The sequence below is a fragment of the Lingula anatina genome, chromosome 1, assembly GCF_051362555.1.
Source record: "Lingula anatina isolate TDL-2025a chromosome 1, LinAna3.0, whole genome shotgun sequence".
NCBI lineage: Eukaryota > Metazoa > Brachiopoda > Lingulata > Lingulida > Lingulidae > Lingula > Lingula anatina.
In genome coordinates, this window is record NC_141767.1 from 22,901,186 (window position 1) to 22,923,001 (window position 21,816).

Below are 21,816 nucleotides of genomic sequence, written 5' to 3' on the forward strand. Positions count from 1 at the left end.
GCCGAACGAAACGGAACATTGCAATGACGATTTGCAAATTAAAAAGAGTTTCATAGTTAGCTTAGTTGTTGCGGATCCCACACATATTAAGTTTTATGTTTATTCATATTAAGGTTTATGCGCCACAATATTACTGGAGTTTGTCATTTAAAACACGTATGAACGGGTGCAGGCCCGATTTATGGCAAATACTCTGAAATATGAAAGAGGGGGGGGGGGGGGGGGGCTGAAACTTACCGAACTCAGCTCAAATTTATTTTTAAAATACGTGTAGGCTACTACCACATCAATTGTTATATGGATTTTTTTTTTTTTTTTTTTTTTTTTTTTTTTTTTTTTTTTTTTGCTAAATAGGTTTTAAAATAAATATTTTCTGTACAAACGCAAAAAAATTGGTTTTTAAGTTTTTGTTGGATTTTTTATTTCTATTTTTCTTCTGTTGTTTATATCCCCAAAGTATGCTACATCTTTTAAAGCGTCTAAAAATTAATACCTTTGTACAGGTATTTTTTAGCGCGAATTAAAAAATAAACGTGAACCAACCAAAGGGAATAACGTTCGCTGATTGCCATTTTTTTACCACAAAAGCCAACCAAATGCCAACATATGGGTCCAAATAGTACAACTAAGAGAATAAACAAAAAGACATTGTTTAAAATTACCCGAAAAAAAGATATTTAGAATAATTTTTCTGCTAGCTTTCTGATTAATGGCGCAGAAAAGTGGTCACATAAGTAGGTTAAAATTCTAACCAAAAATTTAAGGAAAGGAGCAGTCTAAAGCTTTTTTATGGCTGGTGGAGTGTTTTTTTTTCAGTTTATCCCTTGGCACGTCGAATTTATTTGAATCGTATGAGAAACTAGTTGAAGTGGTTTATATGTGTTACTGGAAATCCACGCTCCGCCGACGCCCGGTTATTATGTACCTTTGGTGAAGCAATGGTTAGAAAGTACCCTCTACCAGGGCGACTGATAGATTTTAACAGATATTCACAGATATGTCTCTAGCTAGATAGATTGTCATTTTGGGCTGAAGTCATGACAAAAATCTATCAGTCGCCCTGGTAGAGGGTAGTTAGAAAGTACGAAAACTTTACTCGTGACAGTACTTCTGGAAAGATTTATTTATTTATCTATCTATCTATCTATCTATCTATCTATCTATCTATTTTTTATTTGTTTATTTATTTATTTATTTTTTTTTTTGGGGGGGGGGGGGGTCAAAATGATAAGTAAAATATGTAAATGCATAATTGACTCTGATCACTCTAAGAAAACGCTCCTCTTGAAACACGCCGTCTATTGGTTGTTTTTAGCCAAGGCGGATAACCCGGATGTTCACCCTAGTTCATAACAAATAATTTTATGTTGCTAAACATCCTAATATAAATGTACATATGTTAGTATATATTGTAAAATTTACATATATTCACTATAAAAATTAAATTTTATATAAGAATCCAACACATTGATTGGCAGTTTGGTCAAAGTAAAAACTGCCCATCCCATCATATAGGTACAAGGTGTGAGAGGCCATGATAGTTGGAATGAAAATTTGAAATGGCAAAGAAGACATACGATTTACTATTTAAACTCCTACTGATAGGGGACTCTGGAGTGGGAAAGACCTGCTTATTGTTCAGATTTTCAGATGATGCTTTCAATACGACTTTTATATCAACTATAGGTGAGTTGGCATCATGGTTATGATGCATTTGAAAGAAATAGGAAGTGAAACAAAGTCAAAACGAAGGGACCATGGCATAGTGTCAAAATTGAAGAATGAGTATGAGTCATCTGGTGAAGAGTTTTCTCACTTTTGAAAAAAGAAAGGTTTTTATTTTGATGATAGATTACAACGATGATAGATCATGTCACCTTTTGATAAGTTAATACGTGTTACGTTAGATATACCCAAATGTATTCATTTTGTAAAATTTGTTTTCTGCTGTGGGGTGTGCTTCAAGTTCATTTATGTCACTGGGAATTGCGACCAGAAAACCGAGTTACAATACAACAGCAAATAGTGATAGTAAGTCTGCCAGAGTGTGTCTACTGTGCGATCATAGTTACCGTTTTTTCCAGTTGGAGATTGTCTGTCTTTTTAATAATTTTTTTTTAAGAACCATGGCATTAATACCACTCCATGTCAAGATGTGTGTTGTTACCCAGCTTGTATATAGTTTGGAATCAGTTTAACATAAAATAACTTGTAAAAATGCTCCAACCATTATAAATCTTTGATTTTTATCACATCAAAATACACGCACTCCAGTAAGTGATGCCTGAAATCAATGTCTCTTTTCTTCTTCTAGATTAGTTGGATGATTTACTGAATAATTGTTACATTTTATGGTTTTATAAAGAAAATCTTTAAGTACAACTGACTACTCACATATAATAAGAGTTGAGGTAATTACAGGGATGAACATACAAAATCAGTGTATGAATTGGAAAATTCAGTTCTTTGAATAGCAGATAAATTGATCAAAGTCCTCACATAATTGAAATTTGAATTATGTGGAAAATGAAAACCTTGAAGGCATTGCTTGTTAGCCATCAATATAGCTTAGCATTTCATAGCATGTCCAAAGGTCACTTTTAAAAGTGACATTTTGTTTAGTAAAGAAGCTAAAAGCAAATTTCAAATCAAGAACTAGTATGTTTATAAAGTGTTGCAGAGATGCATTTGTGTTGATACAAACAGGAAATGCCCTAAGTTTTAATGGGAATACTGATTGTTGTTTTTCTCATTTTGGTATTTGAGAATGCTAATTATGAAATTAAATTCTTTTCATTTTGGGCATTTCCTTTTCTGTTGATTTGAAAGTCTTTCCTGTTTTATCCTTTTTTTTTCCTCAATAAAAACAACCGAATTAAAGGATATGAGAGTGGTTTTTACAGCCATGTTTTTAACAGACAAGGTGTTGAACTGATCTGTCTGGTATCTGGTAATAAAGATTAAGCAGCAAGATTACATGCTTGGCTTCTGAATCAATAATGGCACAGATACTACAGATGCCTTAAAATAGCACGGGCAGCATTAACCACATTTGCAGAGATATAGTCATGAATGTTTAAATAGAACACTTAATTATTGATATCCATGATGGCATGGTCTGACATAGATAGGTAGCCGGGAAAAAGGCTCCATAAATGTTTACTGTATAAAATTGCATTTCGGAAGTATATAAAAAGTGTTATCAATGTCATGTCACTAATTATGCAAGTTTGCCAGTGTCACTCTCTTTCAAACTCAAAATACCACTTGTCAGTAAGGAGGAATAGCTAACCTGTGCCCTATGCATGATCCTTTCAAATTTACTGCAATTGCTGTAGCAATTTAAAGATAAATAGCTAATTTCTTGACAAGTATTTCACAATATTTCAGCATGAGTTCAACAGGATTTTAACAGATGAATGTGATAGCTAAATATTTTGGGTGTATTTTGTATATGCCACAGAATGTGTTTTTAAAAAAGATTGTTTGTTTTTAAGATGTGAAGAGTAGAATCATGGCTTATAAAGAAAAGTTTATAGTTATTGTTGTTTGTGTAGATGTTTAGGTGGAACTGATTTTCATATCATGCAAACAAGCTAATTTGCCTGGTATGTGAAACCTGACAACCATTGTTGCCATTGGGGATGAAAACCTCTGGGTGCACTTGCTTTAGAGAGCAAAGATATTTTGTGTATTAGATAAGTGTATGCTATCTATTGTATTATTTCTAGGTATTGATTTTAAGATAAAGACAGTTGAATTAGGAGGAAAGAAGATCAAACTTCAAATATGGTAAGTGTGGAATGGCATATTTCTACACAATGACTCCAACATGCTTTATCATTGAGTATTGATATAATATTATTCATATCATGACAAGCTCTAGAGAAAAATCTAAGTAGATAACTAGTTCAGCTGCAAACTAAGAGCTATAATAGATTAAATGGGGTTAATATAACCACATGCTACTTAATACAATCCATGTTCATTTTTAAATACAAGCAAATAGATCACATTTTTATTAGGTGGCTTTAAGCATTCATGTGGCCCTCATTTTGATGAAGATATCATATCATGGTCATTTATTAAAACTAAGATAAATGGTTTAAGCATTACCAAAACTCATCTGCCGATGTTTTACTTTAGGTTGATAAGTTTTGAATAGTTCTAATATGAAAGTACTATTGAGTTTTTCAGAAATATGCATTACTCGGTTTTTTGGTCTTTAAAAATTTTCGGTCACATAATTTTAAACACTTAACAATATTATGAACTTTTCAACAGATATGATAAACGTCTTGTGTTATATCAGGGACACAGCTGGTCAGGAGAGATTCCACACAATCACCACATCTTACTACAGAGGTGCCATGGGAATCATGCTAGTCTATGACATTACCAATGCCAGGACATTTGAAAATATTTCAAAGTGGCTTAGAAACATTGATGAGGTAAGTCCAAAATCTATTGTTGAAATGAAAACTTGTTATAATACATCTTGAAAAGGAAGTGTAAGTATTTTTGCAATTCCAATCAGCATGGGAAGCAATGAAAATTTTTGATTAAAAAAGAGCCTTTGAATTTGATTACCAACATGTTTATTGTTTCAGCATGCCAATGAAGATGTAGAGAAAATGATTCTGGGTAACAAATGTGATATGGATGACAAGAGACAGGTGCCCAAGGAAAGGGGAGACGCAGTAAGTTGGGCATTCTGTGCAACCATTTACAAATATTGTGACATACACACAACACCTATATCTGTAAATAAAATCATAGGATGCATTGATTTTTTCTGTTGCCAGGCTAAAAATCCTAGTGAAATTTTGGCTTATTTTTGCAGCACGTTTTTTTTTTCTGCAGCTGTTCTTTTAGATTAAATTTCATCATTACAGATCGCCAGAGAACATTGTATTCCATTCTTAGAAACAAGTGCAAAGTCCAACATCAATGTAGAAAAGGCATTCATGGATCTGGCCCAGGCAATTCTTGACAAGGTAAACAATGATCTTTTAGATTTATTTGTAAGATAATTTTGAATAATCTGTTCATGTGATAGCTTTGCAAATGGCAATCACCTTGTTACTAGTTTAGCTCTGTTCATGATAAATGTATATTTAATATTGCTATAGTCTTAAGTCATTATGAGTCCTAGGCAAATAAAGATGTATTAACCTGTATAATGGTTGTATTCTCAGACTCCCAGTCGGGATTCTCAAGGTGGAGGTGTGGACATAACGTCACAGAGAGACCAAAACAAGGGATCCTGTTGCTCAAAGTAGTGACCCTGAACATTTTACCTTCAACTACTGGACTGTACAGAGCACCTTTATTATCTGGTTATTGAATGATTCATCATGATTTTATCAGTTAAGAGCACTGGCTCTTGTTTAGAAACTGACAACAGTGTTTGCTGCAAAGTGTTTCACTGACCTTTCCAGTGCATGGATAAACATAGACCATACAAACCACGTTCCTAAGTCTTCATCGACAGTGTTTTTAAGTTTGCAGACCCAGTGCAAAAAGGATAATGTGGTATGAGAAGTTATTTATAAAAAAACTGAACACTGTATCTGGTAATTTTTTTTTATCCAGTTGTTGCTTGTTATTTATAAAAAAGACGGTTATTGTATCTGGTCCTTTTAAACCAAGCCTGAAATTATAAACAAGAGTCTTGTTTCAACAGGAAAAATACATAAGAAAGATTGATTTTATGTGGATGTGTGCAAAGATAAAATGGCAGATAATAATGACGCTTATCCATAGAACATATTGGAATATATTGCTGGGTGGAATATTCAAATTTAACATATATAATAGAGGTATGAATGTTGTGATTCCCAGCTGTAGCAGATATTCAGAGCACAGTCCAGAGCCTATATTTTTACTGTTCTTCATTTGTTAAACCTAAATTGAAATCCAGGATGAATTTCTCTTTCTATAGATTTTCAATTTATGCAAATGCAAAAAAAAAAAAAATCAGTTTGTTCAAAGAGCAAGTCTGTAGTTTGTGGAAGTTTACTAGAAAAATGGAACCAGATTAAAAATAAGCAGAATGTCAATCTGTCAAGTGATTTATACTGTGCAAATGACACTGAGGCATCTGGTGACTCTGATACTTATTTCTGTGTACAGGCATTGTCACATTATCTTGTAAATAGTGCAGTGCATATTTGTAAACTGCTGTCTACTGTCAAACTTTCACCAAAGTGTACATTTTAGGCTTTGATATTATTTCATGTATTGTCAAAACATTTCTTAAAGCCTTTAATGAAAGGGTGTTTTTAACTTCTTGCCTTCCTTGAAAGAGTCAAATGAAATAAATATAGTGTGTAGTTCTAAGCATAAGCCTGTCTTTAACACTCGTATTTACAAAAAGTTGCACAATCTGCAGAAACGTCATGTATTTACTAAAGTTATTATTAATTACACTTTGTCTAAATAACATTGTATCACCATTTATGTAATTACTCTAGACCTGTACTGGCATGACTTCATTCACATATTTATTAGAAAGATTCTGTTCTCATTGGGTTATGTCAAAAAAAGATTGGGGAATTGTCTCTATATCAAGGAAGAAAGGCAGTTTTATGTATTACCTTTCGTTGCTTGTAGGTGTTCTATTGTATTAGTGTCATTGACAGGTTTATATCCTATGCAGTATACTGTCACTTGCTTTAATAGTTGTCCTGTGAAGTGGTTTTATTATTCACCTTTAAAAGAAAGGTTAACTGAATTGTTTCCTTTTCCAAAGACTACTTTGATTGATGAAGATTCTGTTTCTGTAGTGACAAAAGGCAGTTGAATGTTCTTAAATCACGCCATATTACCTAATTTTTTTCATTATGGATTAGAATTGATGAAGATGACACTGCGTATATGTCCATTGAAGAAAGACTTAACTATTCTTTTCTGAAATATTAGTAAATTAACTTGGGCTTTGTTTTGTAGAAGGGCTTCCAAAGAACATTTTGGATCCATTCTTACACTACACAAGTGGGTTAAGCCCTGCTTTTAGATTAAATTATAGTGGTACGAAAAGATGTGTATATTTTATTAAATTGTGCTTGTAACTGTGTATGCTTTCAACAAAACAGCACATTTCACATGATTACTCCAACAGTAGTAACAATGTAAGCAATGTGTAATTCTTGCAGTTTAAACATTTTTATTATGTGCCTTATTGTAAATTGTTTACTGTCTTGGTCTAGAACATCTGTCCCAGTGCTATTAGAATATGTTGCTCATTAGTTGTCTTCTTGCTACCTTTATGTAGGAATGGGTTTTTTTTACAGTAGGAGCTGAGAACAGAATGCTGACAAGATGAATAAGTAAAGGGTATCATTATGTGGTATTAACCTGCTTTCACAGCAGTTTTAGCTGTTGGTGCTTGTTGGAGTATCTCATTTAATAATTAACATGCTGACACAGATTGCAGGTTGTCATTACAATAAAGGCTAAAATATTTGTAAATATGCCTGTTGTTTTTTTTTTTCATAATATTGATCACATCTTTGGGAAAAAAAAAAAAAATGGAATGAAAGCTACTTGCCATCAAAATTTCTAAGAAGTCGCCAAATAGAACATTGGCTTTGAGTGTCAGACAAATTTCTACTGAATTTTATCTCGTCTCTATATAGACAAAAAAAAAATGTGACTTTGAGACACTTTCAAATGCGGACAGAATACCTTGGTATTTTGCTCACTTTCAAATGCGGACAGAATACCTTTGTATTTTGTATGCCAGTTATCAGTGCGTACAGCAGTATTGGTGTGGAAGCATTTTGAGCGAGTTCAGCGTCATTTGGAAGAGTAGTTACAAAAATTGTCTGACATAAAATTGGCCAGAATAAACAGATGAAATTGGTTGCTGATAATTTAAGAAATGTTTTACATGCTCTTTTTTTTTTTTTTTTTTTAATTCATAAAAGCCGCATAAAGAAAACCTAGGTATTGACTGTTGTAGAACGAAATGCCTCGGCAGTATGCAAGAATATTGTGGTAGATGCGCTCATGTAATTTTCAGTCAATTTATCAATACAACATCTTCTTAATTATTACGCATATGCTATCTCACCAAGAACATGATAAAATACGTTTTTCTTCTTTGTTCTAATAAGCCGGGTGGATATCTCATAAAATACTGCACAGCATGAGTCAATAACATGAAATTTCCTGGTTTAACCCAGTTTTTAAAATAGGCTTCCGCACATGCGCGCCTTGCAGTGCTATGGAAGGCGGTGAGACTTACTACAAATATTGAAATCATTCAGGATCATTGAGTCAATTTTTAACTGAAGAGGTTTCGTACAAGCGATATTAATATTTTAACAGTATATATGCAGCTTTTTTTGTTGCTTACTTAATCAAAAAAGAAGTAAGCAGAATCAAACGAAAACCTGCTGGTGCTCCAGCTTCACAGCCCAAACCGCAAAGTCGACGTCAACTCGGACCTAGTATTCTGTTATGGATGAGAGAAATATCCGGAGCGTGAGTAAACTGTGTTGATAATTTTGCTTTAACTCAACAGGAAAAGACAGGGTAGAAGTAATAACTTATTTTTACTTGGCTTCAATAATCAATAGTGCAGGGCCCTTTTTGGCTTCAAAAGAAATCATTTGATCAGGGTCGATATTTCTGATTATACATGTAAAAGTAACAAAAAGTTATTTTTAAATAAAAAAGTGGTGATCCTAGAGAGAGAGGTAGGTAAGTACTAGTGTAATTTGCCACTTGATTTTTAATATTAAAGACCATAAGTTTTCATTCATGTCAAACAGAATTAACTATAGGTCTATCGATGGTTTATGTAATACTTAATCAAGGATTTATACTTGACTTATTTAACAAGATGGGTGTATTAATTAATTCATCAACTCTTGAATTTGAGAATGGTGGTATTTGTGTAGAAGGGTTTGTAGATGGCCTTGTTTTGAAGCATGCCATATTACTTTACTAGGTGAATAAGGTAGGCAGTAATTTGCTGGTAGTGGAACATTATGTTTTTCATCTCACAAGACTGGTGTTCTGTTTCAGTATTGACCGGTGAATTGCCAAGGTGTGTTAACAAGTAAACAACTGTGTGGTATGACCAGGGGTTTACAATTGTCCAGTGCCCTGTTTGCATGGACAATAAAAACTTCTGTTTTCTCAGACTGGCTGCATGGGCCTGGTCGTGTAAATAACTGCCTCTATATAACATACCTGTAATAAAATGTTATTGCTACAGGCTGTTCTTCGGGGATCTGATGACAAAGTATTTGTTTGGATCATCACAAATCAAACCATTATAATTAACTATTTAAAGGGACTTAAAACAAGATTTTGGTGCTATAATTTTCAAATACTAACTGGCCATTTCAAAATTCAATAATACTCTAGTATGTAAAAATTAGATTTTAAGACCATGCTTTCGTTCATGTGGCTTGAACTGAGTAAGAGGCTATACACACGTTTGTTGTATTTTCACTTTCCATATTTGAGTAATAGAAGTCATCTAATTATAAATTGAAAACAATAGAACATGCCTTTGGATATTGGTACAGATTATAAATCTAAATAAAATTCATAGTTTTTGTACAGTGACAATTTGTATATTGTCTGCTCTAGGTCTGCTCTAGATAAAAATTTACTGATATAAGAACACGAATGCGAATGGTAAAAGGTCCGCTTTTTCAGAAAAAGAGTCCCCCTCTGAAATTGCAGGCTACAGGTCTGTCATCACTACACGGCTTCCTGTCCACCTTTCTCAAATTAATGAATGCTTCCAAACACATAAGAAAATGATCAAAAGTGGTTAAAAATATGTTTGACATGCAAACAATATATTAAGAAAGAGAAAACGCATGAATGGGTCATTAGATTGGATTATGGCTTCATATGGTAACCAGTGTATAGGAATGAGGATTGTATACTACATGTTTAGTGGGTGGTAGTGTGCAGAGATTACCAACTGGAGATATACATTTGATATGTTTACAGCAAGAACAACCAGGTCAGATCGATATGATGAGCATATACATGTATATGTCTGTGTCTCTTCCTGTCACATACGTCCATAAAACAAAATGAATCCAGCATAAATATTCATTTTTTTTCTTTGTGTGCATTTGTGTGTGTGTGTGTGTATTTGAAATTTTTAGTAGAAAACAGGGATGAGATTCTTCTGACTGTCGGCAAATTTCTGGCTTCTTGGGAGCCAAAAATATCATTGGCCTAGGCGGCCCCCTGGCCCCCACGCCATATTTTCCTACTTGTTCACTATGGCAGTCTCATCCTTGAAAAACTGTTTTGGTATTTCGTCTTATTTATAGGCCAGCCGTCAATGGTTTGTTTGTGTTAATGGTTTATATTAAGTCTGTTTTGACATTATGGTATTTGGTTGATATTTGTTGAACGTCTGACATCTTCTGGAGGTGATGGTAAGTTCTCTGTCAATGTCTGGTCATGATTGATGCAGAAGAAAATAGATCATCATGGTTTTTATCAGTTTCCTCCCTCCCCCGTTTTGATCTTGAATTAATATATTGTTATATAAGACTTAATTGGCATTGTTGAACATGTTGGATTTTTTAAATGCATTATTTCTTACATAATTTATATATAAATCTTTATGGATTTTTATGTACATGAGGAACTTGCACATGATGCAATATGAAGTATATTCAATTCCACATTGCAACAGTGTTTTGTTTAGACTTCATAAATTAATCGGAAGGGCAATGTTTTGTTAAGAAGGCAAGGGAAAAAAAAAAGAAATAGTAAGACTGTAATGTGACATTTAGACATGTACAGTATCCATCATTTTGTTTAATTCCATGTTTGAATATGAGGTTCAATGTTTATCTTTCACTTTTCAGGTTTAAAGAGACCATGTAAGCCAGGAAAATAGTCAAAGGGATGAATCGGGCCTGCATTTACCAAGAGAGTTCACTGTGGTTGTAGCACATTTTGCTCAGTGAATTGTGTAGCCAAGGGAGAAAAAGGAAACATGTCAGAACCAGAATGTACAGAAGGTGGCATTAGAGAACCGTTGCAGATAGTCGTAGGAGAGGCTGACATGGACGTCAGCAGCAGCGGAGGAGGGGATGTTGAGGACACACCAAGAAGGGAACGCAATGTTTCCTTCACTGAGTTCTTACGGAGGCATGGACTGGGAGAGTTTCTGCACCACTTCCCAGTGGAGATGTCGCTTATGAAGTTCCGTACATTACATGGCGAGGAACTGGAGCAGATGTACAAAGTGAAATCTGTGCCTGCCAGGGAGCTGTTAATGAGGGCAGTCAGGATGGCCAGAGGGGACACAGAGAGCGATAATGAGGTGAGTATCTGGCTTTTTCTTCCAATTTGGCATTGATTTGCCTGAACCCTACTTTGTCAGGCTGGTTTAATGTAAGACCCTGTTCCCATGCCTACATCGATTTAGCAGGATAGATCCATCTCCTGGGAGTTTCTTGCTAAATTGCATTCAACTTGAGCAGCTTAGATGCCTCGCATGCCTACTGAAGCTGTAAGGGGGTAATTAACTCGTTTAGCAGCTTCAGTAGGCTTGTCAGACATCTAAGCCAGTAAAGATAAAGGCAATTTAACAAGAATCCCTTCAGAGATGGGTCAATCCTGTTAGATCTAGGTATGGGAATGGGGTCTTGATTATTTGAAAATGTATTTATAAAAGCAATTATTACCAACAAATTTGATAAATTTGTTTAGTTTTAACACGTTTTCAAAGAAACACTTTTGACACATTTACTTTTCTGCTCTTGTATTGAAATATATGAAGTGAAGGTTAATGTCAATTGATCAATCAGGCGCTGTGCTTGGTCCAATCGTTGACAACAATGGAATGCCAAGCCCTTCAGACAGGTGATGTTTTTGCACATTTGTTGCCTATCTGTCCAATCTGATAGGTGGTTGAAAAAATCGCGAAACCTGTCTCTCTCTAAATATATGGACAAAGGATGATCAAATTTGTCTTTTCCCTAATATAATTCAACAGGCTAATATAATTCAACTTTATCAGACTCTTTACACATTTTAGTATGGATTTCTTTTGCTTTCAGGTGTATTACTTTTAACAATTGAAAAGTGAATTTGGATAGATCTGTAATGTTTGCAACCCTGACTTGGTCTTTATCTTTAATTAATAAGTACTAAATTGACAACCAAGGTGGAGTTTTATAGCCCATCATCAAAGAGTTCAGTGGAGTCTGCCTTTTGTCCAACATACCTTAAGGATCCTTACTCCCATGCCAATGAGCCATTAAACTACATCTGATGCCCTGTTCATGTGCGAGGGCATTTTTATTTCCCACTGTTATAAAGATTATAGACATGCATTGCATAGATATCATGGTATAATTCACATGTTCACGGTCTTCTGTCCTTCTTTTCATTGGAAAGTTTTCATAACTCATCAATTTTACCTAAAAACAACCCTTAAGAAGGAAATCTATGTCACAGGGTTTTTTATGATCAGCAGGTAGCAACTTAAGTGGTCATTTGTAGGGCGATTGGCCATACAAAAAAAGGACATCAGGGGTCACATCCTAATTTCCTCAATGTGGTCATTATCAGTCTCGCATCTAATATGCATCAGTTATATCTGAGTTAAATATATGCGTACTCCTGGACCACATACCTCTCTCAGCATGCAACTTCTGTATCATGAGATTCCCTCAGAAATTAGGGAAATGATTTATGTTTATGAAGGCAAATGTCTTTATCTTTAGGATATATATGCAAGTTGACTTTGTCTATTTCATGAGGCATGTAAAGAGGTGACATCATTACATTGGAATTACCTGCTTAAGGTTAAAACTGGCACTAGCATATCTTCCATCATTTAATTATTGTATTTTTTATTTATCAGATCCTACCATATGACATCATGTTTTAGATGGCGTCATTTGCTGGCAGATTTTCCCCCCATCTTTTCCCAGTATATCAAATGCTATGCATGTGCTGTATTTACATTCAGTTCCAGGCACATCTAACACATTTCATGAACACTGGCCCTTCTTTACCACGAGTTTGGATGTGACTGTAGCATATTAAACCTGCTTGCTTTGGTGTTTGTAAGATATATGCAGGTGTGAGTTATTATATTACATAAGTCCTCAGTTTACCTTTTCCCTCTGTTTATGTCACCTCTGTAGGTCAACCTGGGTTGAGTACCATTGACAACTCAGAGCAGTATAGCGTGAGGGGGGATTATTTTTCCAGTTAAGTCTGCTCTAGATGGATATTGTTTACTTAATTTTTTGTCATAGTTTTTTTTTTCTTTTGTTATCATACCTGTTGTTTTGTCTAATACCTTGAGTTGCTGAGTCATCTGAAGGAAATGCGTGCAACTATCTCTCAGTCTCATCTGCTAGGTGAACATTTATCTTATGGGCCATTACCTTTAAATGGGCAAAGATGACCTTTGTTGGAGAGATTTCTAGGCTATATGCCATTACTGTTATTTCAGGATAAAAAATTAGAAGTTACATGAATATGTAAGAAAGGATTTGGCAGTTTTTAAGGAAGAAGCATTGTGGTGATTGTGTCTTTGTAATGTGCCATGCATCTAGCCACAATATGTGAAGGGAACTGCTTAACTCTATTACTTTGTCATGTATTGCATTTGACATTTGCATGATTATAGGAAGAAAAATTTGATTTTCAGTCATGCTGAAACTAAATTGTCTTGATGTTCGTGGTTGATATGAGATCATTTTCATTTACTAGTAAAAGATATGATATCAGTCAGCACTGCTGTACAAATATTCTGCAGTTGTTATCAAGAATTTGCAAGTCGTGACAAAAAAATCAATTCCACATTTTGCTTATATTTCTCATTCATCAAAAAAAGAATACAGTAATTGTTGATTCCTTTAATTTCTAATTCCTTGCTTCAGGACAATAAGTTACAAATGGATGGCAAACATTAGTGAGGTAAAATTGATTTATCATTGGCCACACGTTCTTACAAAGCTGTGGGATTTATTCATTAATATCTCACTTGTTTGTTGCATGGAGTTGGCAACAAAACTCTCGTATCCCATAATGCTTACTAAGAATGTTAAAAAATAAAGCCGGCATCAAGTTCCTGAAGCTGATCCACAGGGGCTTGCCTGGGGCTGATATTAAGCCATTATGTGTTACTATGAGCTGTATTACAAGACCAGGTACTGTGAATCAAAATCCCACACAGAGAAGATAATAAAATTAATGTTGCACAGTTATTGTAGTCATTTCAGTTTGAGAAAATTTGCTTTGTAGGTGCACGGCGTGGTTTCTCTAATGCCATTGGGGTTATTGACTGTTTTGTGGATTACCCTAGATAAAAGAAAAATCTTGATTGCAACTTACTTTTGAGATATTAAAAATCATCATCTCAAAGGCTTATTAATTTGCCTTTTGTAAAAATTTGTCTTTAATTGGACTTGAAATTTGTATTGTGTTCTGTCATGATATATATGTATCTGGTATTGGAAACTAGTATCCAAGATAGTTGGAAACTTTCACGTTCATTGAGCACTCTCTGTATGTATATATCTAATATCAAGGAAGAGATAGTTACCATTTGAGATGACTTCTATTGCCTACTTCTATACGGTTGCTGCAATATAATTTTTCTATTTCTGCTTATAAACAGTAGATTTTTTTACTTATAAATGACATACTCAATTTTTGTGCCATTAAAAGATAAAGAAAATAATGGTGATGATGGCCCTTCAAGTCAGTATAATCTTAGATAGATCTGTTATATGTACACTGGGTCCAAGGTGTTATGTTTATGGTTAAAAAATAAAAGCTCATTTATCTCATGGTCCACAGTCTCTAGGATCATGTGCTTCATAATCGTAGAAAGGTAAAAGATGAAGCTTGACCTTTCGATTGCCTTTCCCTTTGATTGAATAAAAAGCATGTGCACTTCCTTACATGCTTATTTAATTGATTTGTGGTTACTGGTCAACGAAGGGATTTTCAGTCACCCACGTGTTTCTCCGAGCTGAACACACTTCATTATCTGGCTGTGTCATAACACAAGTACTAACTAAGGTCTGGCACGCAGTGGCTTTGTTGTATTTTATCGGAAAATAAAGTCTGGTGCAAGATGTGGGTTGGAGATTTTTTGTGTGTGTTGGTAGAAATGTCATTTCCTATTGGATTTTCGCTGACTTTGTTTGCCTTTAGTCAAGGAAACAGTCTGCACTGTAGATTAAACAAAACTCTTGGCACTTGCCTTTCTAATGCATTATCACTCTAGGCAACTGTATAAATCCATTTGTATAATGGATGTTGTTGCAACTTTCTTGCTTCGACATGGCATATCAGTGATCTGATCACGCTAGGAGATTCTCAGTCCTTATTAATTGATTTTTTTGCCATTTATATATTACAAATTATGTTAATGTATATGTGTATGTTAAGGGACTTCATTCTCTCCCTTCTTAAAATCGTTTTAATTTATTGATACAAATTATTTTTCGCCTGTTCATGTAGTTACTGTTTCCACATGCAATAGGTACGAGGAAATCAACTTGACATATCTGTATAGATTTTAGATTAAGGACCCAGAGGTATCCAGCAGTTTTACAGTAACAAAATGCATGCACGTTCATATAGGGTCAGTTTCCCTTGACCCGTGTATTTGCTAATGTAGGGTTGGCAGGTAGATCATAAGCTGGTGATGTTAATTATACGGGAGAGCCAAACAGAGAGCTTCATTGTTAGGTAATGAGTCTTACGGTAAAATCATCTGAAGTACAACTTCCTATTAGGATTAGCCTTAGATATAACACCCAGAGGGTGAAGATATAGCACTGAAAACAAATTTCCTTTGCTCAAAAAAAGAAGAGTTGATTTATTCCAGACTGGTTGTTACTTTGTTAAGTAACTTGACCAGTCGCCAGCAGACTTAATTGATGAATAGATCTGGTACCAAAAAAATCTGACGTCAAACATTTTTACTGGTCTTGGAAAATGTGCACCTGTAACTTGATTACCAGATTGTGTGATGGTCATTATTTGTCAAGAACTAGTACGTTTTGATTCTGAGTTTCACAGTGCTGATAAACATTGAAGTTACTAAGCCAATCACCAAGGCTTAAACAGAAATCAATATTTTTTAAATCAGAGGTGTAACAGGTTAATAGCTAATGCACTAAAAGTGCACTAAAAGGCTTAAATGTTTCTTAAACATTTCTATGGTTTGTCTGAATAGGATTTTCATTATGAGTTTTATTTGCATATTAGAAATCCATTGTAACATTTGAATGTATAATTTTGATTCCCTTTGTATTATCTGTTATGATATATGATACAGCTATAGTAATATTTTCTGGATGCAATCAATTCAAGTATAGTTCAATCATTTTATCCCACTCTTGTTGATGACTTTATACCAACATCTGCCTGTGGTGTTCATTGCATCCCAGTAGATATGATGCACTCACAACTGTGGTATATATGATTGGATTGTCTTGTTGCTATTGATGGCAAGCAGATGAGAGACGGACACTAATCAAGTCTGTTTAAAGACTGTGTATTGGTAAAACGCCCCCTAGTGGTGAACTATTTATCAATCTATTGAGATGTTTTAGTCATAGTCATTGACAGTGGTGTAAATAATTTAACTCTTAAGTTTAAATGAACTGTTATAAGAATCTCGTTTTAAATTGTATATTTGATGAAATTTAATTTTGAATAAGAAACTTTTAAAAGCAGATATAACTGCATATATATATCAAATTTGGTATAGACTAGGCATGTTAATAATTTCCCAAATTTTTGGGTGAGCTAAACATTTACAAAACCTTAATAAAAATCAAATAAGAATTCAGGATTATCCCTGTATCTTAAAAAAAGGATGTGCTGAAGTCAAGAGTTTCTAATTGAGCTATATGTTGAGATTATTTGCAAATATTTGAAATGCGGTATTTGCTGCAGTAACATAGTTACTAGTTGTTTTCTTTTTGTTAATGAGCAGTGTGATTGATGACAATTAGCCTTTTATTTTATGTGGTATAGAAATAATGCATGTTGATAAGGCCCACCTATTACATGAAATCAGTTGAGTTATGGCTTTAAAGCTTGCTGTGCAAACATTGCACCAGTGTTGAAGCCCTCCAAAAGATATTCATAGCTTGTTTACCTGTAGTAAGTTGGATTTCTAATTAAATCCCCATTCTCCACCTGCCAAATCACGGATGTTATTGTAGATAGAAGAAGAGCTTGTATACAGGTAGCAAGTACTTTTTTTTTTTGCTTTTATGAGGATCGAACCAAGCTGACCTCTGGTATCGGTGTATTATCTTGGGCTCTCCTACTCTAGTATTTTGTTCACATCCATCAAAGTCAACTATTTATGGCTGTTGTGTTATTATTCTTTTGCACCGTTTGCTTTACAATGCAATATCAGACTGTGGATGAATAAGGGAAGCAAATGAAGGCTGTAACAACACCCTAGGACTCGGCAAGGTCTGTAAGTGATACGTATATGGAAGTCAAAGAGGAAGAGAGATACTGAGATGACTTTCAGTGTGTTGCTTAATGCTTACCTTGACCTTGGCTAGAAGATTAAGCAGTAAGGAATTTTTTTGGTAAACCACGATGGTGCCCTGGCATTGGAGATATGAGCACGATATGATTCAGTTCATTTGTACAGCAATACAAGTTTCTTATTGACATTGGGATTTTCAGGCTAATTGCTGAATGACCTCCAAGCAAGAAAGAACTGAGATAGAGATAGGGGAGGCTGTGCAGAGAGTGACTCAGTAATCCCAGTATTGGGGTAAATTGTTGTCTTGCACATAGGCAGGTGTCTGAAGGAGTGTTCGTATAAGGATTCTTGGCAAAAAAAACTTATCCAAAGCAATCTTGGATGGAATTCCAATTAGTACATTACTTTGGTATTATGTGTTCAGTTTCTCATTTATTCGATCCAAAAACAGGTCTTGGACCAGTGAGCTGTTGCTGTTGCTGTCTGGTTTAAACTACTTGCCTTAATAGAAGTGGATATCTGAACTGCAGCACTGTTTGCTGATCAACGGAGTGGAACTGACTTATGGTTGATGCTGTTCTTGCTGTAGGTTAACAACCCCATACTCTTATAGAGGAAGCTGGGATAAACATTTAACTTGGAAGCTGAGAAGAAACACTTGAATAGGACAGGGCTGATGCATTCGGAGAAGTCTTCATTGATAGTCTCTGCCAGGCAACTCTGCCATTTACGTATACTTATATTTCCAATATATCGGATTGAAGTCAGTTAATTGCTATCGAAGGATCAAAGACTGGAAGAGGAAACTTGCGCCATGAGTGATGCATTACTATTGACATTAATATTAATACAACTTTTGGAACCGTGACCAGAGTGGATGAGTAACATTATGGATCATTTACAGTTATTGGCTGACCATGCTGTATTGGGCAATTTAACTCACCCTTTACTCACTGGGATCAATTATGGCCTGTGTCAATGGCCATGCTGCTTTATGCCAGTCAGAAATGCTGGGTTTTATTTGGCTAAAAGGTGAAGGAAGTCAAAACTGGATAAGTTTATATCCTATCAGGTGCTCAGCTGGTAATGAGAAAGGCAGGGGGTTTAAAAATAAGGTCATTTACAGGATTGAACTGAGGATTCCTGGGCACTGCAATGATATAAACTCAAGTTATTAACAAGAATTGATTTGGTGAATATTCTTGGACAGAACATAAGTATTTTCTTTACTATATGAAGGAGTCGGTTTAACTGAATCATTTGCTAGACTTGAATGTAGGCAATGTTGTATTGCATTTATCAGCATGTAATCTCTTGGATAAGAAGTTCACTAGATGCTACTCATGGATTAGGCATCTTTTGAAAGTATATTGTTTGGAATGCATCAAAGAGAATCTGATGCAGGCAGGAAAAATAACTTTCACAACAGGAATCTGTTTCAGGATGAAGTACCACTGAGATCGTTCAATCCCTGCCTGTGATTTAATTTATTAGTTGTCTTTGCTCTGGAAAGCCTGCCTTTAAATAAAGATGTAATGATTTGTTTTTACCAGGCAACAACAAGGCAAAGTGATGTAAAAAAGACTGGAAGTACAACTGAATTGTGGGCGCATTGATCTAAATTTAATTGACTCCATGGCAGTGTTATGCCACACTTAGACACAATACTGAAAGCAGTAATGCATTTATGCTGGGAATTATAATTGATAGATGAAGACAAGGTGGCCTTTGCAATTTTAATGGCTGCATTGTCTGTATATTTATTGATACCATAATGACATGCCAGGGTTTGACCACTTTTTTTCTCTCCAAAATAATGAGATACTGTTTGCAATTTCTTTTCGCTTGAGGCAGGTCAACCTGAACAGTCATTTTCATTACAGAGTAAATTTCATTATAGTGACATCATTTTCTATGTGTGATTTTCATCAGATTCAGATTAAGCCATCATTAAGATTAGAGATTACATCTGCATTATAAGACTGCTGGTTGCCCTTCTGTCTTCAACCCTGCCGAGTCGATTAGCCCTGTACAGCAGATTTTGATTGCAAAACTGAGAAATGAAAAATGACAGATGTATTACACGCAAAATTGGAATTCATCCTGCATCAAGAATGTCATTCAGGTTCTTGTAAACCTAGCACAGAGTTGAGCCAGATCAATTGAAGGAACAGAAATCATTAAAAATGCTCTTCCTTGAGGGAAAGTCTACCAAATTGGAAGAGGATTTTGTGGTTCAAAGCCAATTGGTGAGGAATCACGGTGGGAGCTGTTTGAAATACTAGGCAAATTTGGAAGATAACACCCAGTTATCAAATACATAAGTTCACAGCATTTTACTTCTGAATTGATGAAGAGTGAACATATTGCTACATTTTCAGAAGTCTACTGACGTATGAATGGTTGACCACAAGAAATATGAACTTTGTAGAGGAGTGTATGTTACCTAGAAAAAAAACTATTGTATGAGAAAAGGAACAGGAAATGTGTGGATTCTTATATTTGGAGGATTGTTTGATCACGTTTTACTTTTCAAGGCAATTCTTTCAGACTTTTTGTAAAAATAGGAAGACTTAAAGCTCATTGCTTTTGTTTAGTGTTGATGATGTTAAGGGCTGACGTCAGACATCTGGCTAGTTTCATTTTCCAGCTGAAGTTATGAATTATGATTTAAAGAGAATAGTGGAAAGGAGCCTTGGTACTTTCAGAATATCTGTAGTAGGCATTATTTTGGAAAATGTAACAGTAGATATTTCATCAATTTAACATTGCTAGGATGTTATCTATGATTGATAGATCAATAGAAAAGTGCAAGCCTTTGGGTAGTTTTGTACTGAAGAGTAAGTGTAGTGCTTTGCCTTGCATAGCACAGAAATTGATGGCTCTGCACTCGACACTCTAGGTAATGGTGGCATTTCCTTGAGAGTGAATGAAGTTTGTCCGAAAAATAGCATGAAAAACCATAAATTACTAGAAATTTGCTAGAGCTGCTTAATTGGGTTCCACTGGAGTGGAACTGGTTTGAATACAGTTCTTGGTGATTTTGAATGTTGGAGACGTTCATTATCAGGGATAATACAAAGTTACAAATGGATTTGATGTCTTCAATGTAAAAATGCATCAATGGTAAAATCAATGGAAACTTTTGTTGAGTGGGAAAAAAAATGATTTGAAGAGAAGTGCCTCGATGAAATTTAAAGAACTGAGCAGAAAGACCATACTATCTACGGCAGTTTGTTTAGTAGAGACAATGTAAATTGAGCTTTAATCTCCACTGAGGAGCTTGCGCATCTTTGGATTTTATAAGTAATCGACTTGTGATGCCGCCCACTGGTGATGATCCTCCTGCACAAGTTTTCCATAAGTTATTGGTCATAGAGTTTTAATTTGGCATATGCTGAATTTGTCAGAGCAGTGCAAGCAAGGAAAGAGATTCAAGAGCACAGAAGACATAGATGTAAATTTCGTGATGAAATAAGAACTTGCTTCTGTTATGAAACATGGCAGACAAAGGACAGCTTTTTGTGAGTAAGAAAACCATGAAAAAGAGAGGAACTCCTAAAGGGGATGGGAAAAAGAGTTCCTTGGTAGATACGGGGACATTTGTAAAAGATGAGAAGGCAGCTGTTAAACAAGATTCAAAGAAAGGTGTCTTCACCTCCTTTTGTGAAATCAAATCTAATTCTAAAGACGTAAAGAATTATACTTCATCACTGGATGTTAAGGTTGAAAAACAGGCAAAGTCTAAAGAGGAATCTGAAAGAAAAGAAAAAGACACTTTACAGCAGCAGGATGATAATAACATGGGAAATAAAACTGAGGTCACACAGGATATAGAACACAAAACTGAAGTGACACAGAATTATGTGAGGGACAATGAACAGTATAAACCAACAGTTGGAAGACAGGGCTGTGATTGTCCTGTAGGTCACCTTCAGGACAGAGATGCAGACAAGGATCAACCACAATTGACCGCTCCAGAAAAAAATCAAAATGAACCACAAGGAAGACTTCTTTCCTCTAGTATCTTAGCACTAGCAAGAAAGGACAAAAAGGGAATGGCAACTGAAGTAAATGGAGACGGCAATGCTTCAAGACCCCATCTGTGTCCAGTTAATTGTAATGAAACAGTTTTTAGACCCCACAGCAGAAGTATCACAATTAGTGACCTGCCAAGCAATAGAACTCCCATTATTTATGAGGAAGATGCTCCTGTTATCGTTCGAAGACGAGGCACGACTCTACGAGTCAGGATTACACCTCCAAACTCTGCTAATTGTATGGACACAAAGGTAGTATACTATTTATGAAATACTAACTCCCACTTT

The 21,816-nt window shown here is 35.0% G+C and overlaps 2 protein-coding genes across 5 annotated transcripts in view; both read left to right on the plus strand.

Annotated features, from left to right (window-relative positions):
* The first annotated feature begins 1,497 nt into the window (after positions 1 to 1,497).
* Positions 1,498 to 7,475, plus strand: LOC106176146 (ras-related protein Rab-10). The gene is made up of 6 exons (XM_013558400.2): positions 1,498 to 1,686; positions 3,732 to 3,792; positions 4,313 to 4,451; positions 4,611 to 4,700; positions 4,896 to 4,997; positions 5,199 to 7,475. The coding sequence occupies exons 1-6, from the start codon at positions 1,560 to 1,562 to the stop codon at positions 5,280 to 5,282; spliced, it is 603 nt and encodes a 200-aa protein (XP_013413854.1). The 5' UTR covers positions 1,498 to 1,559; the 3' UTR covers positions 5,283 to 7,475.
* A 734-nt stretch (positions 7,476 to 8,209) lies between these two features.
* The window catches only part of LOC106152299 (microtubule-associated serine/threonine-protein kinase 2), a 54,777-nt gene continuing 41,170 nt past the window's right edge, over positions 8,210 to 21,816 (plus strand). Inside the window, exons 1-2 of one of the 4 annotated variants that reach the window (XM_024076163.2) lie at positions 8,210 to 8,490; positions 10,860 to 11,320. In XM_024076163.2, coding sequence (XP_023931931.1) covers positions 10,991 to 11,320 — 330 coding nt within the window. In that variant the 5' untranslated portion in view covers positions 8,210 to 8,490; positions 10,860 to 10,990. Of the gene's footprint in view, positions 8,491 to 10,859; positions 11,321 to 17,356; positions 21,781 to 21,816 lie in introns of those variants that run through there. The other 3 variants (XM_024076162.2, XM_024076161.2, XM_024076160.2) reach the window with 3 other exon arrangements.